Source organism: Ambystoma mexicanum, chromosome 9 (assembly GCF_040938575.1).
Source record: "Ambystoma mexicanum isolate Mex_15411 chromosome 9, UKY_AmexF1_1, whole genome shotgun sequence".
Classification (NCBI taxonomy): domain Eukaryota; kingdom Metazoa; phylum Chordata; class Amphibia; order Caudata; family Ambystomatidae; genus Ambystoma; species Ambystoma mexicanum.
In genome coordinates, this window is record NC_090931.1 from 974,538,114 (window position 1) to 974,559,743 (window position 21,630).

The 21,630-nt window shown below is 45.6% G+C and overlaps 1 protein-coding gene across 1 annotated transcript in view; it reads left to right on the forward strand.

The window, feature by feature from the left end:
* Positions 1-21,630, forward strand: part of DCAF17 (DDB1 and CUL4 associated factor 17) — a 1,369,255-nt gene that overhangs the window by 1,234,522 nt on the left and 113,103 nt on the right. Inside the window, exon 14 of the mRNA XM_069616196.1 lies at positions 12,531-12,686. Coding sequence (XP_069472297.1) covers positions 12,531-12,686 — 156 coding nt within the window. The remainder of the gene's footprint in view (positions 1-12,530; positions 12,687-21,630) is intronic.

The following is a 21,630-nucleotide window of genomic DNA, read 5'->3' on the forward strand; positions in this document are numbered from 1 at the left end:
CCTCTGATTCTCTGAAGCGGCTCCAGCTTGGTTGGGGGAGGAGAGGGAGCGCGGCACATGCCTTAGCTTCTTCATCTGGCAGGCTTCGTAGGGTGGGAGGGAGAATGGCCTTGCATATATTCACAAAGGTTTTTTCCTCGTACGTTGCTGACTTTTGAATGCAGAACTTTTATAATGTTTTGCCTTATTTTGATACTTCTTCAAACACACATTTATATTTCAATTTTGTTACACATTTCTTCAATACATTCGGTCCGAGTACCTTTTTATTACATGGTATTATATCTACTACAGTGTTTAAGTATTTATATACATTCGACGGTACATGAGGTAGAACTATGTTATGGACCACAGAGATTGACGGTTGCCACTATGGGTGACTTTAAGACGACATATAGGGGTTCATGTGTATACATATGACTTAAAGATACTCCCTCTGTGATCTAGCAGCATTAGTACAGTCACAATGTGAAGTCATATAAACATTTCACTTTTATGGCTAATTCATAGTTTGCAGATTCTGTTTAAGAAGAGCAGTTCACTAATATCACCACTTGAATTCATTTCTGCGTCGCCCTGGCCTCGCGGCCCAGGTCACACGGGATGCAGTATTACATTGTGAACGACGAAATGTTACAGTGTTAGCATCTCGGGTTAGCTCATACCCGGCTTTCTCATGGGAACGCGCTCGCAGCGGATCTACCATAGTGCTGCGGCGGCAGGGATGCTTGGAAAGCCCTCCAAAGGTGGGGGGCCGCGCTACAGTGTGCTAGACAAGATGGCTTCTAGGCCTAACTGAATTTTTGTATATGCAGGGAACGGATACGTGTGGGCAATGTCGTCGGCGGGTGAACCCTCCTCCACCTGGGCCCGGGTGGCATGAGGGGACGCCCACCGAGTCATGGTCCTCACCTGGGGAGAAGGCTGCAGGTGAGGAGGGCCTCGCGGCCAGTCCTCCCCTACACTACGTTCTGGGGTGAGATCCTAAAAACACTGTCTGAAATCTTTGATACCACTATTGAGCCTGACCCGTTGGGAGTGCTTTTTGGGGTTTGGGATGCTGAGGGAGCCAGGGGCGCAGCCAAATTCTTAAATGTGGGTTGTATTATTGCTAAGAAATGTGTACTGCAGAATTGGAAATGCTCCACCCCTCCAAACTCCCGGAAATGGCTGAATTTACTGACTTGGTCACAAAACTGTGAAGAGGAATAACTCAGCACCCTCCCTGTTGGATCCCGGCACAAAAATATTTGGACTGCTTTTAACAGCTATCTGAACGGGTTGGACGCCCCTTCGTCGGCTGACAACTCACCATGACCTTCTCTGCTGTGATCTATAGCCTTGTACGCCCTGTGTTGCCATGCCCCCTAATTGACTTTGTTTCATCCATTTGGTAGCTATGCGTCTCATTGTAATTCATCGATTGTGTATTATGTTATTCTTAGCCGCTCTGATGTGTATGTCTCTTGCCTCTGCCAACAAAAATAAAAGTTTAAAAAAAATAAAAATACTTTAGGCGAATGACATGCAAAAGAGGGTATTTCATTAGTAAATGTCTAGCAGTTTCGGTTGAGGTGTCATCACAAAACCTACACTTTGAATCCCCTGTTTCAATCATTTTGTATCTCTACAGTGTCTTCCTTGTATGCAGAAGATTCCACCGAAATTTACAAAATTAGTTCCTGGCAGACCTTGATGGATAAACAGATAGAAAGGGTGCTACCACACCAAATTTCTTATGATCAGCACTCAAATGGGCTAAAGATGGAAGTGAGTGTAACGAATCAAGCGTTTCAGCTCAGTCCCACATTCACATCCAATGTTTGGTGTGCTGTGGTCTTTTTAAGAATTATTTGTGAGAGGAACCCATCAATGATAGAAAATGTTCACATTCTTTTCGGAACTTAAATGGACCGATAACGGGAAGTCGAGACATAGAGGCCCGATTGTCTCCATAAAGTGAGGAAGAATCTGCAGTAAGGATCTTATAATACAGATTAATAATACTCCATATTCCCTTAGATCTAAGTGACTGGATTCCCATGCCATATCTTAGTATGACCCCTGGTAAGGAATTGGAAGTATGAAACAGTTTCCTCCATAGGTAGCAACATTTTATTGTAAGTGAAGGCTGCACGTGTGTGGATGAGACACGAAGAAAGGCAGACCTGTGAATTAACTTTGAAGTAAAGACAGCTGTGAGATCAGCGATCCTAAGTAACGCAGTGGTCTGGCAAAAGTAAGTAGCACATTCGAAAGTCTCTGTGAAAGATACATTGTTTGAAGCAATAAAGCGAATGAACAGCAAAAGTGAAGTAGGCAAGAGTAAACGTGAACTTTAAGTTGAAGTGGTCCTGCGGTGGTCTGTAAATAAAGCCACACACATTTGAATGTCTTCGACAACTGAAAGTGGTCCAAGCCCGACTGAGGGAGCCCGAAGTATAATAAGCTTGGGGAAGGGAGCCCACTTGCAAGTTTGTGCTGATCTTTGATGTGAGAGGTCTGAGCCCAACAGAGGAGGAACTACGTGAACTGTGTGGTGAGAGGTCTGAGCCTGACAGTGGGGGACCTACATGAACTGTGAGGTGAAAGGTCTGAGCCCGACAGAGTGAGACCGTTGTGAACTTTGTGTTGAAGTATTATTTTTGGGGAAATCAAGGAAAGGGACTTTAACGTGGAAGGCCATGCGGGCCTCAATCCACGGTTTGGAAGTTTTTAGTGTTGGAAACAGAGCCAGAGTGTGTCATCCTAACTATAGGGACAGCCTTACGCTGTTCAACCACATTTATTCCTTGAACACTGATTTTTCCTTTGCATGCATTTATCCTTTTTACACTTTTTGTACACGAGATTGGGCAGGCATTAGGTTTTGTTAGCATAGGGCATTTTGATTTGACTGGCTCCACTGGGGCTGTTTTATCGTTTGATGGTCAAGACTACTCCCATCATAGTTATAGGGCAAAGTAGGAGTTTCTCCAGACCCAGCATATTCAATAAAGGTTTTACAAATTGTAACCATTGTGTTAGTGTCATACTTGTGATACCATGCCTCCACTACATATGGTGTCAAGGTGGGATCTGACTTAATTGATCAACATTGAGAACCCATTCTGGTAATTGTCATTTCACCAGAAGGAGAGAATAGGATTATTGAAGTCCTTGATTCGGATCGAATATCCACTATTAAGGATACCTTATTCTCCCAACTTCAAATCCCAGTTAGCCAACAGGATTTGTTTTTCAAAACCCAGGTGCTATTGGACACCCTACCCATAGCCCATTTTCAAATGCAACAGTGGGACTGAATAGTCTTAAAAATAGGATCCTCCCATATATTTATTAGACCTAGCGCCTTAAGCCCACCTTTGCTGGAACATTTTGTTCTAAGTGTCAAACCCCCTTCACTGAAATCAAGTTCGGAAGGGTCAGACTACTTCGAAACCTTCTCTGAGCACCCGAAAGCCCAACAGGGGGAACTCATATCCCCTCTGAAAATATGACCGATATTGAAGCAGTCGTAGCTCAACTGGCTGCCCATCAGATTCAGGCCGAGGCTTGCCTTCAAGGAAATGTGACCAGGTTAGTCGAATTACAAGCTAGACCCCTATTATCTCAAAGAATATTACAACCCTAACAAGAAGGAGAAGACTTAGGGAATTATTTCCTACGATTAGCTGAACAACTAGGATGGGAGAGAAAACTTAAAAAAATGATACTTGGGACCCATGCTAAAAGGCGAGTTACAAACTGCCTATCGCTTGCTTAATCTAACCTTGGGAGCTACCTTCATATCCATCAAGGAAGGACTCCTTAAAAGAGTAGGTCAGACCAGTAATTTTTATCGACAAAAACTAAGGTCCATCAGGTTAAGCCCCGCTCAGACCCCACTGGAAGTAGGAGAACGGATTTAAAACACCATAGCCCTGTGGGTCGGCAATAAAACTCTGGAGGAGTTCGTAGAAATTATCATCTTGGAACAGTTCAACTAGTTACCTCCTTTTCTACAGAAAGCCGTATAACAATTAAATCGTCCCACCCTTAACACGACTATTGAGACTGCCCAAAATCTTTCAGACACAGCAAAACATTTCCATTCCTTCCATAGAAATGAAGATGGAAAAGATCAAAAACCACCATACCTTTCTCAAAACCTGTTATTAGAATGAGGCGGACTCTCTAAAACATGATGGGACCGACCCCAAAAGAAAAGGTAGAAATAAAAAAAAGACACTAGGATTAAATAAGAACTAAGGAGAGAAGAACCCAGACGGATTAAACTATCAAAATGTGCAGCCTATGGAAATAGGATGCCTAAGAGGAGATGAATGGAAAGAACAAGAGGAAGATCTAGAAACCTTTATCATATGTTTATGCCGATCATCAGTGGATTTTACATATTTTATTTATTCATTTTATTTGTTTGTTTTATAGAGCAGTAAGTGCCGATAGGCATTAGGGTGCTACATGGACACAAAAAACTTCTGAAGTCAGGACAAGAAAAAGGAGGGAGGGATCAAAACCAAAACATGAATAAAATCAGTGGGTCTTTTGCACGTTACCTCGTATTTGGTGATGGGGATGGGGATAATAGGATAGGCGACAGGTGGGCCAGTTTTATGGTTGCAGAGATAGCTGTGCACCTGTTATGTTAAGTTGATTTATACCGCGCACTGATACCACCCAAGGGCAGTCTCCAGGCACTCACCTAGCTCTGCAAGAAAGAGGACGTTGTTGATTAGTGAGGGAAGAATGATAGGATAGGTCCAGAACCAGGAGAAACTGGCATCTGTGTGTTGGCTTGCTGATGGTAGGTTGTGTGCACTGGCTTGTTGTATCCATACGGGTAAGATCAATGCCTTGCGCATTTTCTGTGTGGCTGTTTGTCATGTTGGGGTGTGTATGTGTGTTTTATGGCTAGATTGGCAGGTGTTTAAGGTTGTGTGCACTGGCTTGTTGTGTCTGAATGGGTAAGGTCCAGTGTCCTGGTTAGTTTGTTGTGTGTGTTGCTTGTGTCGGGTTTGGGTTCGGTTATAGTTTTGCTAGACCGTTCTACTTGTATAGTGTTTGGGTGGTGTTTTTGAGGAGGTAGAAGCAGGGGGTTAGTGCAGTGCTTTGGCTACTCACAAAGTTCTTCTATGTGGCTAATCTACACAGTCCTATCTGATATGACAAATTACTAGTCTCCATAATTCTTCTATCTAAGTGTGATGCATGGCTAAACTTCACCTGGACAGTGTCTGAACTCCTAAACTGGAGGCACAACACAGTAAGTGCAAAACACCTAGATTTGAGGTATCTGGATAGAGGGAGAACACCTAAGTATGGCACATTACAGTAAATAACACCACTGAACGGTTGGTACACAGCAGTGATAGGAGTATTCTTTACTAGCTAGCTAATTTTGGTATGATATGGTGTGTAGGTAATAAGAGAGGGAGGGCTTTTTGGAATACAGTGATTGCTGTACTCCCCACCAAGACCACACCTATTGTGTCAGTCGCTACTGGTTGACGACTGGCTACTGGCTTCTTAGGCGAACACGGGCAAACACGGTCTGTAGCTGCTTCTTTGGGAGCTGCCCATAGCCGAAGGGGCTGCACGGCAGTGGACTGCCCTAGGGGGTGTGGTTAAGAGCCTACCTCTTAGAGGGCAACAGCCAATCACAGGCACCGGGCAGGGGGAGTGAGGGGGCAGGGGAGAGCTCATACAGGTGCAGCAGAAAAATTGAAAAAAGTTCAGAAGGCAAGTGGAAATGGCTGCCAGGAACAGAGCCAGCGAGACACCTGACTTTTCCAACCAATTGCAAGGGAGAGGGTGGGGACAGGAAGAAAGCCAGAAACAAACAAAGGACTACACCCCAGGGACTGCACCCTCTAGATGCAGGCCAGCTCAGGAAACGGGGTGGGAGTCCACACAAGATAAACCCACCAGACTAGCACAAACTAGTCAAAAAACGATAGAAAAAAAACACCAACCGCTCCAAAGGAGCACATGAAAAAGGCCAAAAACAGATTTAAATCATTTTACAACTACTCACTTGGCATCAGTCAGCCCCTAAGACTGCTCCTCGAGTGGTTTCCTAAATGGATGCTTCTAGATTGCAGTCCAGAAGGCAAGTGGAAATGGCTGCCAGAAACAGAAGCAGAGAGACACCTGACTGTTTCAACCAATTGCAAGGTGGAGGGCAGGGACAGGAAGAAAGGAGCCGCAACCGGGGCCAAGGTCGGGATGGAAGGCAGACTGCCTGAATTGGTTAAATGTGCCAAGCATATCACTGGAAACTAGTGCGTAGGCCTGAAAGTGCAAAAAATAAGTTGTGGAGATTTTATTTGTGCATGACTATTAATGTATGCAATAAATGAGACCTTTAGGAATTATGTTCATAAACTTAGAGCTTTAAACTCATTACCAAAGTACTTAAGTCAGTTCCCAAGTGATCACATTTGTGGAGGTATTTGAAAAATGTAGCCTAAACCTCGGGTTAACAAGGGAAATAATTGGTACTAGTACAAAGGTTTCGACAGAATTAAAAAGCTGCAGTTTTTGTGGAAATGAGAGTGAAAGACTAAAGCATTTAATCACAATGTGCCCACAATTGAATGCACTTAGGCAATTGCATATAAACAGGTATTTTGTGAATTTTAATGAACTATCGGGGGATAAGGCCTGGGTGATGATTTTTAGTGGGGAATTGTTACACGTTGCCGCCATAGACATCTGTGCCAGCTGCACCCTTTACCTGCTGGTTCCTGGCAATTGTACGCTCGATGGTGCAGGTGGTCGTGTCAACATCTGCTGACTCTGGGTGGCTTGCAGTCGCAGGATGGCACCGGCGGCAGATTCCGGGAGGGACCCACAGGATGATTTCAGGGTCAGGGCTGCGCCGTGCCTTCGTCACGGCACGTTCATCTTGGCCCTGTTCACGTGACGCGCTCTTGGCAGCAGCGTCCGGTTTCTTCTGGGAAACCAATGATGCAGGAGAGAGGAGTGCTGCGTTCCAGATAAAAGGCTGGCGTTTCCTCTACTCAGTGCGTCTTAATGCTGCCATGAGCTAGGTGCTGTCTCTGCCTTTTCATGGTCCCCTGGTCCTGCTGTGCTCCTGGCCGTGGCTAGTTCTACCTACTGCATCTTGTATCCTGTCTGCTTTTTCAGTCCAAGCCTTATAAGTGCTTCCCTCCTCCTTACTTCTTTGCTCTGCCTTTTCTTCGATTCCTTAATTTATCTTGCCTCTTTTCCTTGAAACCTGCCAGAGGGTGGCTCCTCTGATGGATTGCAGTACCAACTGTGCTCCCTGGCTCAGTGGGACCCCCTTTGCCTCTGCTGAATTTACACCACATAACTCGGGGAGCAGCTTAGCCCGTGGTGTGGGGGATCTGGTCCACGTTTACATCCGCCTGGACTGAAAGGGGGCTGGGTCTCCTGCCTGCATTGACCCCGATCCATCCTGGAAACTGCAAGCCAGTGCCTCCAAGAAGAAAGGAAAGGGACCTTGCAACCAGGAACTGGTAAGCAATGCCCGAGCGACCAAGCCCTTGACAGATTAAGATGGCTATTTAGGAGCATTGCCGTAGATGCATTTATGAATTCGGATTATGGCCGTGAAGTGTATTCTTGCGGGCACAGGAAGCCATTGTAGTGTCTTTGTAGCGCCCGAGATATGGGATCTTTTGGGGATGTCGTGAATTACACGTATGGCTTTATTTTGCACTATCTGCAGTAAATTGATGCAACAGGAGTTGGCCCCAAGAAGGACGTTACAGCAGACTAACAGGGGTAGAATGATTGCTCTTGCCAGAATGGCAGGGTTTTTTGTGACAAAAAGGTTTGGCATGTCTTAGTTAGGTGGTATTGGGTACTATGAACTACTCCTTCAACATTAGCAGCAGAATTCACGACTGCATTCATGTAAACACCAAGCTTTTTGACTTTGTCTTTAGGGAAGATTTTGATATCAATGGACAAGCTGGAGTAGTCGGAGCACAGCATGGTTCTGGCTTGAGTGGACCCAAAGATCATCAGTTCGGTCTTGGAGGGGTTTAAACACATGGAGTTCAAATTCATCCAGTCATTGATAAGTCCGTAGATGTGTTGTATCTGGGCTGAGTTAGAGCCATAATTACCACTCAACCCCAGGATGAGCTGAGTGTTGTCAGTATAATTAGAATAATAGGTGTTCAAAGAAGTTAACAAGTCACATAAAGGCTTGATGTATAAGTTAAAAAGGGAAGGGGACAAGCAGACACCCTGCGGGACACCTTCCGTAATGCGTTCAGTTGCGGATATAGCTTTGCCCCAGCATACCTGCGATTTCCTGTTAGCCAGGAAAGAAGAGAACCAGCTGATTGCATCAGTTGAACACTGTCCCTGAGAGCGTAATCGGTCCACGAGACATGAGTGTTGCAGTAAATCAAAAGCGTCTGACAGGTCCAACAATACTAGCATACCCGATTTGTTACGCTCTGTGTACCATTGACACATGCTGCAGCACACTTGTGCTATTGCCCTCGGTCTTACGTTCCTTTCAGTGGCGGGTTCTCATGGTTTTGTCGAAAAGGGCAAGGTTGTGTCTCTCCTCGTCAGCCTCTCGATATTTGCCACCTTTCTCCTTGTGCTAAGAAGAGCACACCATGAGATTTCTTTTGAAATCAAGAAATTGTGTTCTTGGCACTCCAGTACATTTTTGTTTAAAGAACTTCTTTGACTATATTTTCTGTGGGTTAAACTGTGCTGTTGTAGTTCATGGTGTCAAGGAGAATATTTTTCAAGTCAAGAAGTTATTCTGCTACGTGACACTGCAAGAGAAACAAAACATTTCTTGTTTAGAGAACTTCTTGAAATATATTTCCTTGAGGGGAATGATCTTCTCTGAGTTAAATTGTGAAGTGGTAGACATTTCATTCAATCCAAACAGACTTTATCAGGAACTGTGTTGGAGGTTTGTTTCAACCTTGGATTTCCTTGTTGTTTTGTGTCGGACCGGACTTTGACTAAAAACCTGGGGAAGGGGAATTCTCTCAGGTTATGAACATCAAATTCAAAAGTGTTATGCATACTAGTGTTTGATTTACAAATTTCCATATACTTTCTTGTTTATGTTGTATAAGTTTGAGGACCAGAAATGTTATGTTAGCGTGTTTTTCCTTAGTTTATTTAGGCAGGGAAATCCTAGTTAGAGTAGGGCTAGAAAGATGTTGGATTTACAATCTTGGTTTAATAAAATAGCATTGTTCAAAAAATACTCTAAAATGTGTCAGCCTCACATTTCTGTCCCCTCACACTATCCTCTATATCTATCTCATTGAAAATAGGAAGAGTATCACTGTAGCTGTCGCTGCCGCCACCAGAGATCTAACTTGTGTTTATATCAAACAATTTGTGATTGAGAATGACTTCCTCGAGGTGTAACCTAGCTTCACTCTCAGCCATGGATGGAAAAGTCTCTTTCACAATAGGCTTAAAAAAAAGCAGTGATCTTTGTGACAACTTTGCTTTTATTGATGCCCACAACTCTTGGGCTCTGATCACTGGTGAATGGAATCAGTTGTTCCAGAGGGGAGGTGGGAAGGGGCAGAGCCCTTTCTATATACAATTGATGTGCGTACTGCGATACAAAATTAGGGTTCATGGCGCTCTTCTCCTTACTTTTCAAGTCATACATCTAAATAAAAACGGAAAAGACAACACTGGGACCCCACAAGGCTCTCACCTGTCTATACCGACCTGCTGAACTGCAGAACTGCATTTTTTAGCACTTTTGCGTGGGAACGAGTTTTTAAGCTTGGCTTCCTTCTTCCTGGTTGCTGTGTTCAGCGTGCCGTTAAAAGAGAAGGATAACTCTCTGTAGTCTTTCAAATAACTGGTCAGGCTGTGCTCCGTGTTTCTTGCAGAAGATCCCAGCAAGAAATTACTAGGCAACGGGCACAAAGAATCCACCTCCACCAGTGACTCCTGCAGAACTGCACTTTCAAGCACTTCTACACAAAGGTCAAGGTTTTAATCTCGTTCAGATTGTGTCATGGAAACAGCACATTCCTTGGTGATAGTTTTCAGCCTCCAGAGGGTGCGGAATGCTGTCGCCCACCTTCTGCTCCATCTCGAGATAGACAACCACATCACCCATTTCCTTTCATTCCTCCATTTGCTTTCTGTCTGCAAACGCACCATCTTTAAATTCCTCTAAATCGCAAATCTTTGCCATCAATGAAATAGATCACCCTTCCTTTCATCAAGATTTAATCAATACATTCCCTTCAGAAACCTCTGTCCATCATAGTGATGCCTTCTTCCCACCCCTGCATTCATCAATTCCAGCGCAGGCAGACAAGCCTTCATAATTCTGGCATCTAGTCTCAGGAGCCGTCTCCCCCTAAGATTTACGAAAACATTAAAACTGCTTCTCTTCCGCTAAGCCCTAGAAAATTGACTTTTCAGCCAAATTTACTCCACGCAACTCTCTGCCATTCCAGATATACTAGTGCCAAAGGACCGCCTTGGTGGTGGACACTCTGCTCTACAAACACTAAAAATGAAATGAATAAATATAAAACATTGTGAAAAATGGCAAAGAGATGTTTTACTAGCTTGCCAACAATCAATGGTCGTCATACTTGCATAAAACTGATAAATACATTAAGGGAGGTTATCTTGAAAAATATAAGCATGCAGATGTATAGCAATATTAAAAGCATCTGTCATTCATACTTTAAAATATATATAAATGTATTATATGTTCATTCGAATGTTGAGGTCGGAATGTCAAGGTGGTGGTCTGGAAGCGCAGTGCAATACTACTAGAAGAGTACTTGAACTAAGGCACTACTTCAACTAAGGTACTCCTAACGGGCAATTGGTTACAGATGAGTCAAGAGGGAGGACAGCACTGCACTGCCATCTTCACGGCTAATAAGAATAACAGCCTGAAGCTAGGCCCCAAAAGTTAAGGAAGAGACAGTAACTAGCATTGGCACCTGTATTGGAATTTCAAATTGTTGTGGGCTTATCAGAAACAAGGCCTTCTGGGCATTAATCGCCAGTGTAGCAAAGTTCCTGTTGGATCACATGAATCCATTCTCCTCTCCAATGCATTTTAAATACCGTCAACCGGTTTCTCCACACAGGCTGATGCTCTTTCACATGCCCTACTCCCCCGGTTTCGCCACGGCTCCGCGCTTGAAGGTGAAAAACACTGCCATTATATGTCCACCCAGCATTTTAAAACGTCTTTTTTTCCATTTTTGTTAAAGCAATTAGCGCCTCTGCTTAACACCCCAGCTGGTGCCAGTATCGTGTGTCACTGCGGTCCATAATTCAGATATCCAGGCACATAACTGACTGTGGCTCCAGGCAATAATACTGAAGAAAAGATCAATTTTGCAACACATAGAAATTGTTGCTTTTCTTTTCCTGTTCTCATAAGAAGCGACTTTCTCTATTTTCTTCACTTCGCCTGCACTCATGTACTGCGCAGCAGATTTGGTCGAAGGGGAATTGGTCACATTTGTTTTGACACATTTTGCCACATATCTATGTGGGGCTGGGTTTAGGGAAATCATTGTAGGGGGGGTTAGCAGGAGGGAAGCTGCAGTGTGGTCTCCCCCTGGATAAATATGCAGCAAAATCAACCTCTCAAAAAAAGAATTCGATCAATTCTCCTTCGACCAAATGTGTTTAGGGTGATGTAGTCACCCTAAACCCTCCTCTTTGCTGCCATTAACGATGTGCTGGAAACCCGCTTAGCGCTGTAAATTCAGGTTGGGTTTTACTCACTTCCATCTATTCCTTGCTCGATGCCCGCATTGTTCATTGCATATGTGATGGGAACGTTTAGTCATGGGGTTGAAATGAAGTGGTGTCTAAGCAAATGCAATATTCTGATCAAATGATCAGTGTTTAAATTCACAACTATTGAACAGTTGATTATTTAAATACACTAGTTCAGTACATTTTTCTACAAATTGTAATATATTGATACATTTCTAGCTGCAACATTTCATGTGAATGTGTTGTCACTTTTATGCATGTGCAGTTTTAGTGCCTGGAGTAGCTCATAAGTGTCACCTGCGTATACTCTGTAGTTTTCCATAGCAAGGCCCCCTTCGGTTTGAGTTACATTTGTTTCTTAAGGAAAGGGTGCACTTCTAATCCATTACTGGTGCTGCCTTGCCTTGTGGAATTCTCTCCAAGTCGTAGTACTTGTTTTCCTTAACTACATAATCCCCTTCCAAACAGCAAAACTCCAACATGTGTGGCTTAATCTGATGTAACATTTCTTCTTTATTTACAGGTCACTTTTGAGTTTTTGATCTCACTGGATAACAGGCGCTCTTATTGTTTTTAAAATGTTTCCTACAGCTCTCTGAAGTGTTTAGGCTTCTACAGGCGTTTAGAAATTGGGGAAATAAAATTAATCTCTGCAGGTGTATACTGAACTGTTATATTTTGTTAAAAGAAATTATTTTAAATGTCTTTCTACAGTCAAAATATGTTTTTGTAAGGATGAGAAAACAAATTTAAAATACATTTTTTCCCAGACTTTTAAATTAGTGGATTATGAAGATGAGCTTGATCTGCTATCGGTCGTGGCAGTCACACAAACAGAAAGTGAGGGAAGAGCCCAGCTTGGTTTCTACTGTAATGAGACTGGTGCTTTGCTGAAAAGCATTTTCTTGGAGGAGTCTTGGGATGTGGTGAGTATTGGGTTATGCCATGTCACATTGCAGACATTGACAACAAGGCCAAACCAGGCAATAAAGCTAACAAAGATTTTATTAACAAATGTGTGCAGGTTGAACCAAAATAATGATGTGTGCATTGAAATAAAGATGTCGAGATGGTTATTCTCCACGGTGGGGTAGTGCTTCAGGAAAGTGTACCAAAAAGAGTGTCTCGGGGTCTCTCTTGTTTTCAGAACCACGTTTTAAGGGTTCCCACCCTGTTTCCCAACAGATAGTCGTTCCTTCACAGTGCAAAGCATCCATCATGGCCCCAGCTCTAGATAAGAGCCTACTTGGCACACACTTTAAGTGGGTTGTAAGTGCCAGGCTGCCAGTATGGATTAATGCCAGACGATGACAGGAGGCTGCCCTAAATCTGTACCAGGTTTCTCATTAGGTCTCACACTGCCTCTCTTTCTCAGGGTTCAGCTCCTCCAACCACCTGCCACATTCTATCTCCCTTCCCTGGCATCTCGCCTCAAGTCTCACTCCCACAAAGCCTTGTACTAGTTTGTCAATCTAAGTGTGTGTCCATTTTGGTCTTGGGCGTCCACTATCTCCTCATGAGCAATATTTGTGAAACACTTTCCACACAGCCTAGCTCTCTCCTCGTAATACCTCCTCCACACTCACCTGTATCTCTTCTCCAACCACATTTTCTAACCAATTTTCTGTCTTTGCCAACAAAAAGAATCTTCAGTCGCCTCCTTTATATATAATTTTTTTTAAAGATTGAGTTTTTATATCACACTTCATGCCAGGCGGAGCGTGGGCCTAAGCGCAGGACCAAGATTTGAACCTGTGACACTCTGTGTGTCTTGCTTGCAAGACAAATGCCTTGTCCCTGAGCTATCTACCCCGCACATTATATTTATCTGAGCAATCTCCTCATATCCCGCCACTGCCTCTTTGGATCTTATTGACACCTCGCCTTGCTCTTTCCCCACTACCTTCTATGTGGTTTTAACTTCCACCTCCTTACCACCTCCTATCTCCACTGGGGCTGTCTCCTTCTCTGGCCATCCGTCTCCTCCTTTTCCGTCTCCTTCTCCAAACTCCTTCTAGCACCTCTGCACTCCTTCCTATTCCTGCCTCGTCCTCCTAACTCTAACACTTATTGACTTAGGCCTTGGAAATTTACAGTGCTTGGACCCCATTTTCCAGCCTCTATTTTCGAGAAGGGGACTCCAGTACGCAGACTTGATGTGAGGGGCTTGGGAGTTGTAGGTCTCTGGCGCTGGGTGGGGTCTTCTTTGTTTGCTGGACTACAGCCTCAAGAACTACTTCTGCTATATCTTTAGATTGTTGATATAGGTGTTGCCTGGTAGCTCCCTGCCCTGATGGTGGCTTCGGGTTCTGGTGTGGGGCCCAACTACTTATCCCCCTTGGTTCTCCTGGGGCACATAGGAGGGTTGTAATTATCCTCATGGTTGATGAGGAAAGACCCTGTCTCCAGGGTAGTCTTTGAAGGGCCAGTGTCGAGCACTGGTGTCCTGTGACTGTCCTCTACCTACCATGATCACTACGCATGGGACTTAGTCACAGATCTCATTCCAGAACACTGTTTATATTTACCACTATTTAGTTTTACAATTTTTCAGGTGTTTTTTTTTTACATTGTGGCAAAACGTGTCAGTGGGAGGCACCTTTAATGTATAGGGGCAGTACTTGGCACCCTACTCTTCCTTATTTTTCCTCTAAAGAGAGACGCTCTGATGCATGAAATGATATGATAGGTCATTTATAACACACCTGTACACAAGAGGTTGTGTTTTATTCCTCTGGCAACACAGGACTACTCAACCTGGTTGTTTCAGTGGATCTTGGAGTTGATCACATTATGCATCCATTTACTATCCTAAACCATAATTGCAGGAGTTGTTAACCCCATCTCTGCCTTTTGGGGTTCAAACTGACATCTTTCTCGAGGAGTTTGAAGTGTCCCATATTAAGGAGCTGGACCTTCAGCTCTGTAACACTGAGGACATTTTGGAGCTCCATCCACAGTACAGAGCAATGTCTCTCGAGACCCAAGGCACATGATTGGAGGAGGGCAGGAAGGTGCAGATGAACATGCAAGTCAATGAAAATGTACATGGAGAGACTTGTGTTGTAACAAACGTGTGTGGGTGAACCAAGGAAAATTACCCATGGTAAGAAGGTTGGGGAGGATCCCAATCCTTTGTGAACTGTTTTGTGTTGTATTTTGAATCTTCTATCTCGGTCTGGAACTTGGGGAAGGGAACCCCAAGGCTTTGTGTAACTGTGTTGAACTTGGGGAAGGAAAGCCCAAGGGATTTGTGGAACTGCTTTGAACGTGGGGGAGGGGAGCTGAAAAGTAAGCCAGGAGCTGGAAGAAGCTCGGAACTTAATTTGAAGCACTATTTCTTTTATAACTGCTATCCCTTGACACTGTTTAGCTTTAGTTGTGAGGGCAAGTATAGGTTTTAGACACACAGACTTTTAAGTTGAACGTTTTGACTCCGACTTTCCTTGGTTTCGTTAGGTAGGGAAATCCCACCTTAGCATAGGTCAAGTTAGGTCTTGAACCATCCTGACATTTAAGTTAATATTTGAATTTTGAATCTGTTGTCTGTGTCTTGGTTCATGATGCCTTCACAACAGACAAAAGTGCTTCTTGGCTCTGGCTAATCAAGTTGGGGAGCTCGCACTACCATTCCCTCCAATGTCGGGCAGTGCAACATTGGGTGTGTAGCCACATGTCTTTTTATTGCTGTTCATCTTGGGGTGAGAAATTTGTAGGAAGTCTTCACGATGAAGGGAATAGTCCACCTGTGGTCCTTCCTCATCTCTCCAATACGCTGCCTCAAAAATATCAGTAGTAAACATCTTGACCAGGCAAGGGTCACTGGCTCAATGTGAGCTTCCTTTATACTGGATTGTATAAGTACATTTGTGTTAGTATTTTTTGCACAACAAGCTTCAAAGACTGACTCATTCTGATAGTTTCACGCATTCTGATCTGTTTATTAGAATCCAAGGACGTGGATTCCAAAATGGCCACCGGGGTGAGGAGTCGCAAATGAGCTGCGCTCCGCCCGGACCGCCAGACAAATATGCGGCTGGTGGCAAATAAAGTGGATTGACCACGTCGCTGCTGTAGTCCCCCCCCCCCGCGACAGCAGCACCCACCATATCCATTGCTCGTGGAGGCACCGGAGCGAGGCACATTGAGAGCGGTTCATCCCCCGAGGCGAGAAGCAGGCATCGGCGGGGGGAGAGCAGAGAGGCCGGGGGAGAGTGGAGGCCCTGAGTGGGGTGCAGTGACCCGGGCCCCGCCTCCTCCCATGGCACGGGAATTTGCGGGCCCAACACGCCGGGGACAGCGTGGGCTCCGGTGCGGAGGCGCACCCCTCCCCCTTCGCTCACCCGACAGGAGCTGCAGACGCGGGGGAGAGGAAGGCCCGCGCCGGGAGGAGACACCAACCGACGGGGAGAGGCGGTGGTGGACGATGGCAGGTGGGGCGGACCGCTTGGATTCTGGAGCGGGGGCCGCCCTACGGCCACCTAAAGCACACACGGTGGAGGAGAGTCGGGTAGGGTGGAGTCCTGGAACCGCTAGGCGGCGGAGGTGAGGGGTGAAGAGCACGGGGAGGCGGGCCCCTCTTGGGCTCCAACGCACCCAAATTATTTTGAGAAACCCCAAGGGGGGGGACCCCTCAATTGGACAAGAAGTTGATCAACGGACAATTTATAAAGCCAGACGAACTTTGGCCACTTCGGTGCAAAAAGATCCCCAAGGAAGGGCAGGCCTTGCATTGAGGGTGGGGTGAGTGCAATCACACAAGAGCGGGGGGAAGAGAAGTGGCTCCCCCCCCCCCGACCCTCCCCTCCCGGGTCGGCTCGCTATGATATAAGATAACCCACCCCAACACCATAACAAGTAAGGAGGAACCCTTGGCAGTGATGGGACAAGGTGCTATGGTGAAGATGGTGGTCCTACCTAGGCTCCTGCATTATTTTGGGAATATCCCATACATGATATCTAAGAAGTTTTTTGCTAAACTGACAGCATGTGTAGGGAGTTTCTGTGGCATGGCCCCTGGAATAGAGTGGCGCTATGGAAGCTGCAGAACTTTCATGAAAAAGGGGGAATAAAACTGCCTAATTATGAAGTTTATTATGTAGCGAGCCAGCTGCAATACGTTGCCAAATGGCTCTCAGACGAAGCGACCCCCGAATCCAGGTTGTTCAGACATGATTGCGCCACATTTTATTTAAAAGAGATGATCTGGCTGCCCAAGACAGAAATGAGAGAGCGCCCTAGGATGATGGTGCTTGGGTGGAAGATATGGCGCCGGGCATGCCGGATGATGGAGAACCCTTTCCCATGCTCCCCGCAGATACCACTAGTTGCATTGGTAGGGGAAGATAAGCAGCTGAGGATGACAATCGGGAACCACTGGGAATTGGTGGGGCTGGTAACGTTAGGAGATATCTGGCGAGAGGGGACTATTACAGATTTTGAAGTGCTGGGGGAGGAAGCGTGGTTACACACTGGCCAATATATCACACATCACAGAATGGTGCAGAGAATCAGGAAAACATGGCCCGAAACAGTACTAGAAGAAGAACCAGATGCTATCATAGATGCGATATATGATAAATCGGAGGGAGGGGGCATGAGATCTCCAGACTGTACGAGATGGTGATGGCTAAGGTTGGGAAGGATCTAACACAATTGAGACTGGATTGGGAAGCGGAAGTAGGAGCCCCGATTGAGGATGGGATGTGGGAATGTGCCCTGGGGTATCACAAAAAGGTGTCAAGAAATGCGAGGCTGAAACAGATACAACTGTATATTACACAAGGGCATATATGACACCTCATAGGATATCCAGGTTTGAAAATGCTTGACGACAAGCATGTCCCAAATGTGACGAAGAAAAGGCAGACATGGTACACATGTTTTGGTCTTGCCCAGTAATTGAGCGTTTCTGGGGTGAAGTGGCACAGAAACTAGCGGAAAAGGGGGTCAAGATCATCATAGACACAGCCTGGGCCTGCTTGCTAGGGGGGTTCCCCAGATCGCAGAAACTCAAGCATGTTGGTAAATTAAAAGATCTAGCATATGTGCTCGCAAAAAGGATTGCCATGGGGTGGAAGACATGTCACAGGCCACGGGTGGAAGTGTGGTGGAAAGAGTTGCAGAAATGGGCGGAGGCAGAAACCATGGTATGGCAAGAGGCAAGCAAGGTAGGGGGAGAGGAGGAGGCGGGAACCCTGATGGCATGGAAATTATTAATAGCTGAATTGTTTGGAACAATGCAAGACCTGACAGAATCCACGGAAAGTGAGACCCCACCACGTGCAGCAGATACAGAGGGTGTGGAATAAAGAGGCTCATAAATGGGGGAGGGGAAGGGGAAGCAGTGACTGGAATTAAGCGATGAACAATTGTATTGTTGATACATGCACTGCGTGTTTGGTTTGCATTTTTGTTTGGTTGAATAAAATCAATAAAAATCTTTTTTTTAAAAACAAGTAAGGAGGAACTCCGGAGGAGGGAGGACCCCCCCACGCATAACATCAACAGGCACTGGGGCCCCTGACCGGGATCAAAGGGGAATACGAAAGGAGGCGAAGGAACAGACTGAAGGTACGCTGGAACCTGTGGGGGAAAGGACCGATCAGGAATACCCCAGTGTAAGCAGGCCTTAAAGACACGAGAAGACAAGCGGAAGCCTGAAAGTTCAGAATCCGCAACCGGGGACTCCTAAGGGGATAGGGAAGAACACCTGGCTTAGAGGGAACACAACAGCGGACATTAAATAAGTACCCACTGGCCAGCAGAAGGACCGGAAACCCACGGAACACCCCAGAAAGGCATTGAAATATGTCAAGAGCCAAGGGGAAAAGCAACGTCACACAACAAACACCACAGTCCACAAGGCAAGACGCAAATATACTACAAATGTGGTCGATGGAAGGAGCGCCACAACACAAAGGAAGATATCAAGAGGACTCTCAAAGGGAGGGAGAAGAGTCCACCCACCACCAACAGCCTCCAACGAGAGAAGATATGCAGACATGGTTTCAGGACCTGCAAGAAAAGTTCATGTCCATGGTGCAGGAACAATTTACCACGATGAAGAACGACATGAAACAGGCGTTGCAGGATATCAAAATTGACATGGCCAAGCTAGAGGAAAGAACTGATATAGTCGAGAGAACAATGCAGTATGTCGAGGAAGACGCGCTACAAGCTAGTGAAACCCAAGAACATCTAGTGAGACTTACCCACAACCTAGAAATACAATGTGAAGATCTAGAAAACCGCTCCAGACGGTCCAACATATGTATTAAAAACATGGCGGAATCCGTTCTTGACAAAGACCTGAAGCAGGCAGCAAGGGCGGTCTTTAGAGATGTCCTGGGTGCTCGGGAAACGGAGGACATTGGGATTGATAGAGTCCACCGGGTAGGGCCAAAAAGGGCCGGAGCACCGGGAGAAAGACCAAGGGATGTCCTGGCGGCGCTCTCGTCATATCCACAGAAAGAACAGATTCTAAGGAGGGCAAGAGAAATGGAGCACATCAGAATGAATGGACAAGATATACAGCTCTATCAGGACCTGGCACTGGTGACCCTACAAAAGAGAAGAGCTATGGCCCCTTTGGTCAAAGCCCTTGGGGCGAAACAAATACGGTATAAGTGGACCTTCCCATTTGGGCTCTTATTCACCTGGGAAGGAAAGCAGAGAAGGGTTACCACATGGGAAGAAGGCCTCAGCACGATGGGACTACAGGAGGAGGAAGTGGTCTCGGAGGAAGCTAATGCAAGGGGAGACCAATTGAGAAAGCCAAGAGGATGGGAAACGGTCAGACCGATGAGTACAAAAGCAGGAAGGGAAGATCGTAGGAAACAGCGATGATGGAATGGAGATGAAAAGGACTTGAATGGACAGAAAAATACATGAGGTCAATGCACGGTACCCGTAGAGGATATGAGGTGAAATACAGATAAGCTGCATACTATTTGGTGATGCCGGTCCGGGAGGGACCCACCAGCTTGGAATCAAGTAAGATAGAACGGAAATGTGGGGTTTAGGATTCCCTACAAATTCAACCCCCGAGGGTAAGATGGGCAGGGAGCGACGGGCGCAAAGCCCTAGCGACAATAGTAACCCTCGCCCAACTCGGGGGCAAGTTGTTTTGTTTAATGGTTTTGGTTGGGGGGGACAGTTAATGAGGAGGGAGGGAGAGGGGCAGGAACCATACATTCCGGGCAACCAGGGGGACTCGAAAGTGTTGCATGAACACGTAAAAAATGGGAAAGATACGTATACTGAGCTATAACATAAGGGGCATAAACCACCCAACGAAAAGGGTGAAGCTAGAGAAGCAGCTTAAAAGGGAGAAGGCAGATGTTCTTTTGCTTCAAGAAACCCATATTAGGACAAGGGACAAGCAGAAAACTCGCATCAGAGGGTATAAAATATGGGCACAGGCAACTTCAACAGAGAAAAAAGGGGGGGTGCTGATAGCGGTACGGGGGGGAGTGGGGCCAATCTGGTGGAGACATGTACGGATAAAGAAGGGAGATATGCATTCGCTAATGCAGAGTTTGAAGGATATCGCATTACCCTTGTATCGATATATGCACCAAATCAGGGTCAAGACGGCCTTCTCAGGGATGCATTGGGGAAACTAGAAAGCTTTGCTAAGGGGGAGGTGCTGTTGGGAGGCGGTCTCAACATGGCTTGGAATCCATTACTAGACAGAAGTGCAGGCAATGCCCAGGGCCAGGGTGCACCATCTAAACGCCTCAGACAACAGATGGATCACATGGCCCTTATTGATGTGTGGAGAGAACGGAAAGGGGAACAAAGGGGGTATACATACTTCTCGCACATTCATAATACTATGTCAAGAATGGATTATTATAGGGCATCAATGGGCCTGTTGGGAAAGATTCAAGGGATAGAACTGGGAACGATGGCGCTCTCAGACCATGCACCGCTCTGGTTAGATCTAACCCTACCAGGGAAAACAAATAATCTGTGGAGGTGGAGATTACCCCTGGATGTAATCCAAGACCCGATTACAGGGGAGACCATAAAAGAAATGATAGAAGAATACTTTGCGCAAAACGATACGGGGGGGGGTTTCCACAGCCACGATATGGGATGCTTTTAAAGCAGAAATGGGAGGGAATATCATAGCATTAAAAAGTATGAAGGAAAAATAAAGATATATATGGGAAAAGGAACTGGAAAAATCTACAACAGAGTTGCATGAGAAAATCCTAGCCCACCTTACTAAGGCGTTAAAAAAAGCGCTGAGACACACACAGGGCCAACTGGAGCTGCTGCGCACTAAAGGAGCAGAAAGGAACTTACTCTTTATATTACATAAAAGCAAACAAAGCGGACAGACTCCTAGCGAGACAGCTCCGCTCAAAGCAGAAAGAAATTACGATTAAGGCCATGCGAAACTCTAAGGGGGAAATACAGACGGGCACACAAGAGATGGGGGAGTCATTTAGAGAATACTACCAAAAACTTTATACCACGGGCCGCCCAGATGTAGAAGCACAAGACACATATCTAAAGGCCCTCCCCATCCCGAGAATCTCAGAAGAAGATAGACAAACCCTAGAGAATCCAATCAGGGAAGAGGAAGTTAAAAAAGCAATCGTAGAACTCCCGGTAAATAAAGCACCAGGCCCAGACGGTTTCACAGCCCCTTTATATAAAAAGTATGCAGATCAGATAATCCCAGCTCTCACCAGGCTTCTAAATGCATTCAAAGATAGCGGCAACGTGACTCCCACAATGAATGAGGCGAAGGTCCTGGTTTTCCATAAAGCAGGGAAGGTTCGACACTCCCCGAGGCATATAGGCCTATTTCCCTGATCAACTTGGATGCAAAAATATATACAAAGATCCTAGCAG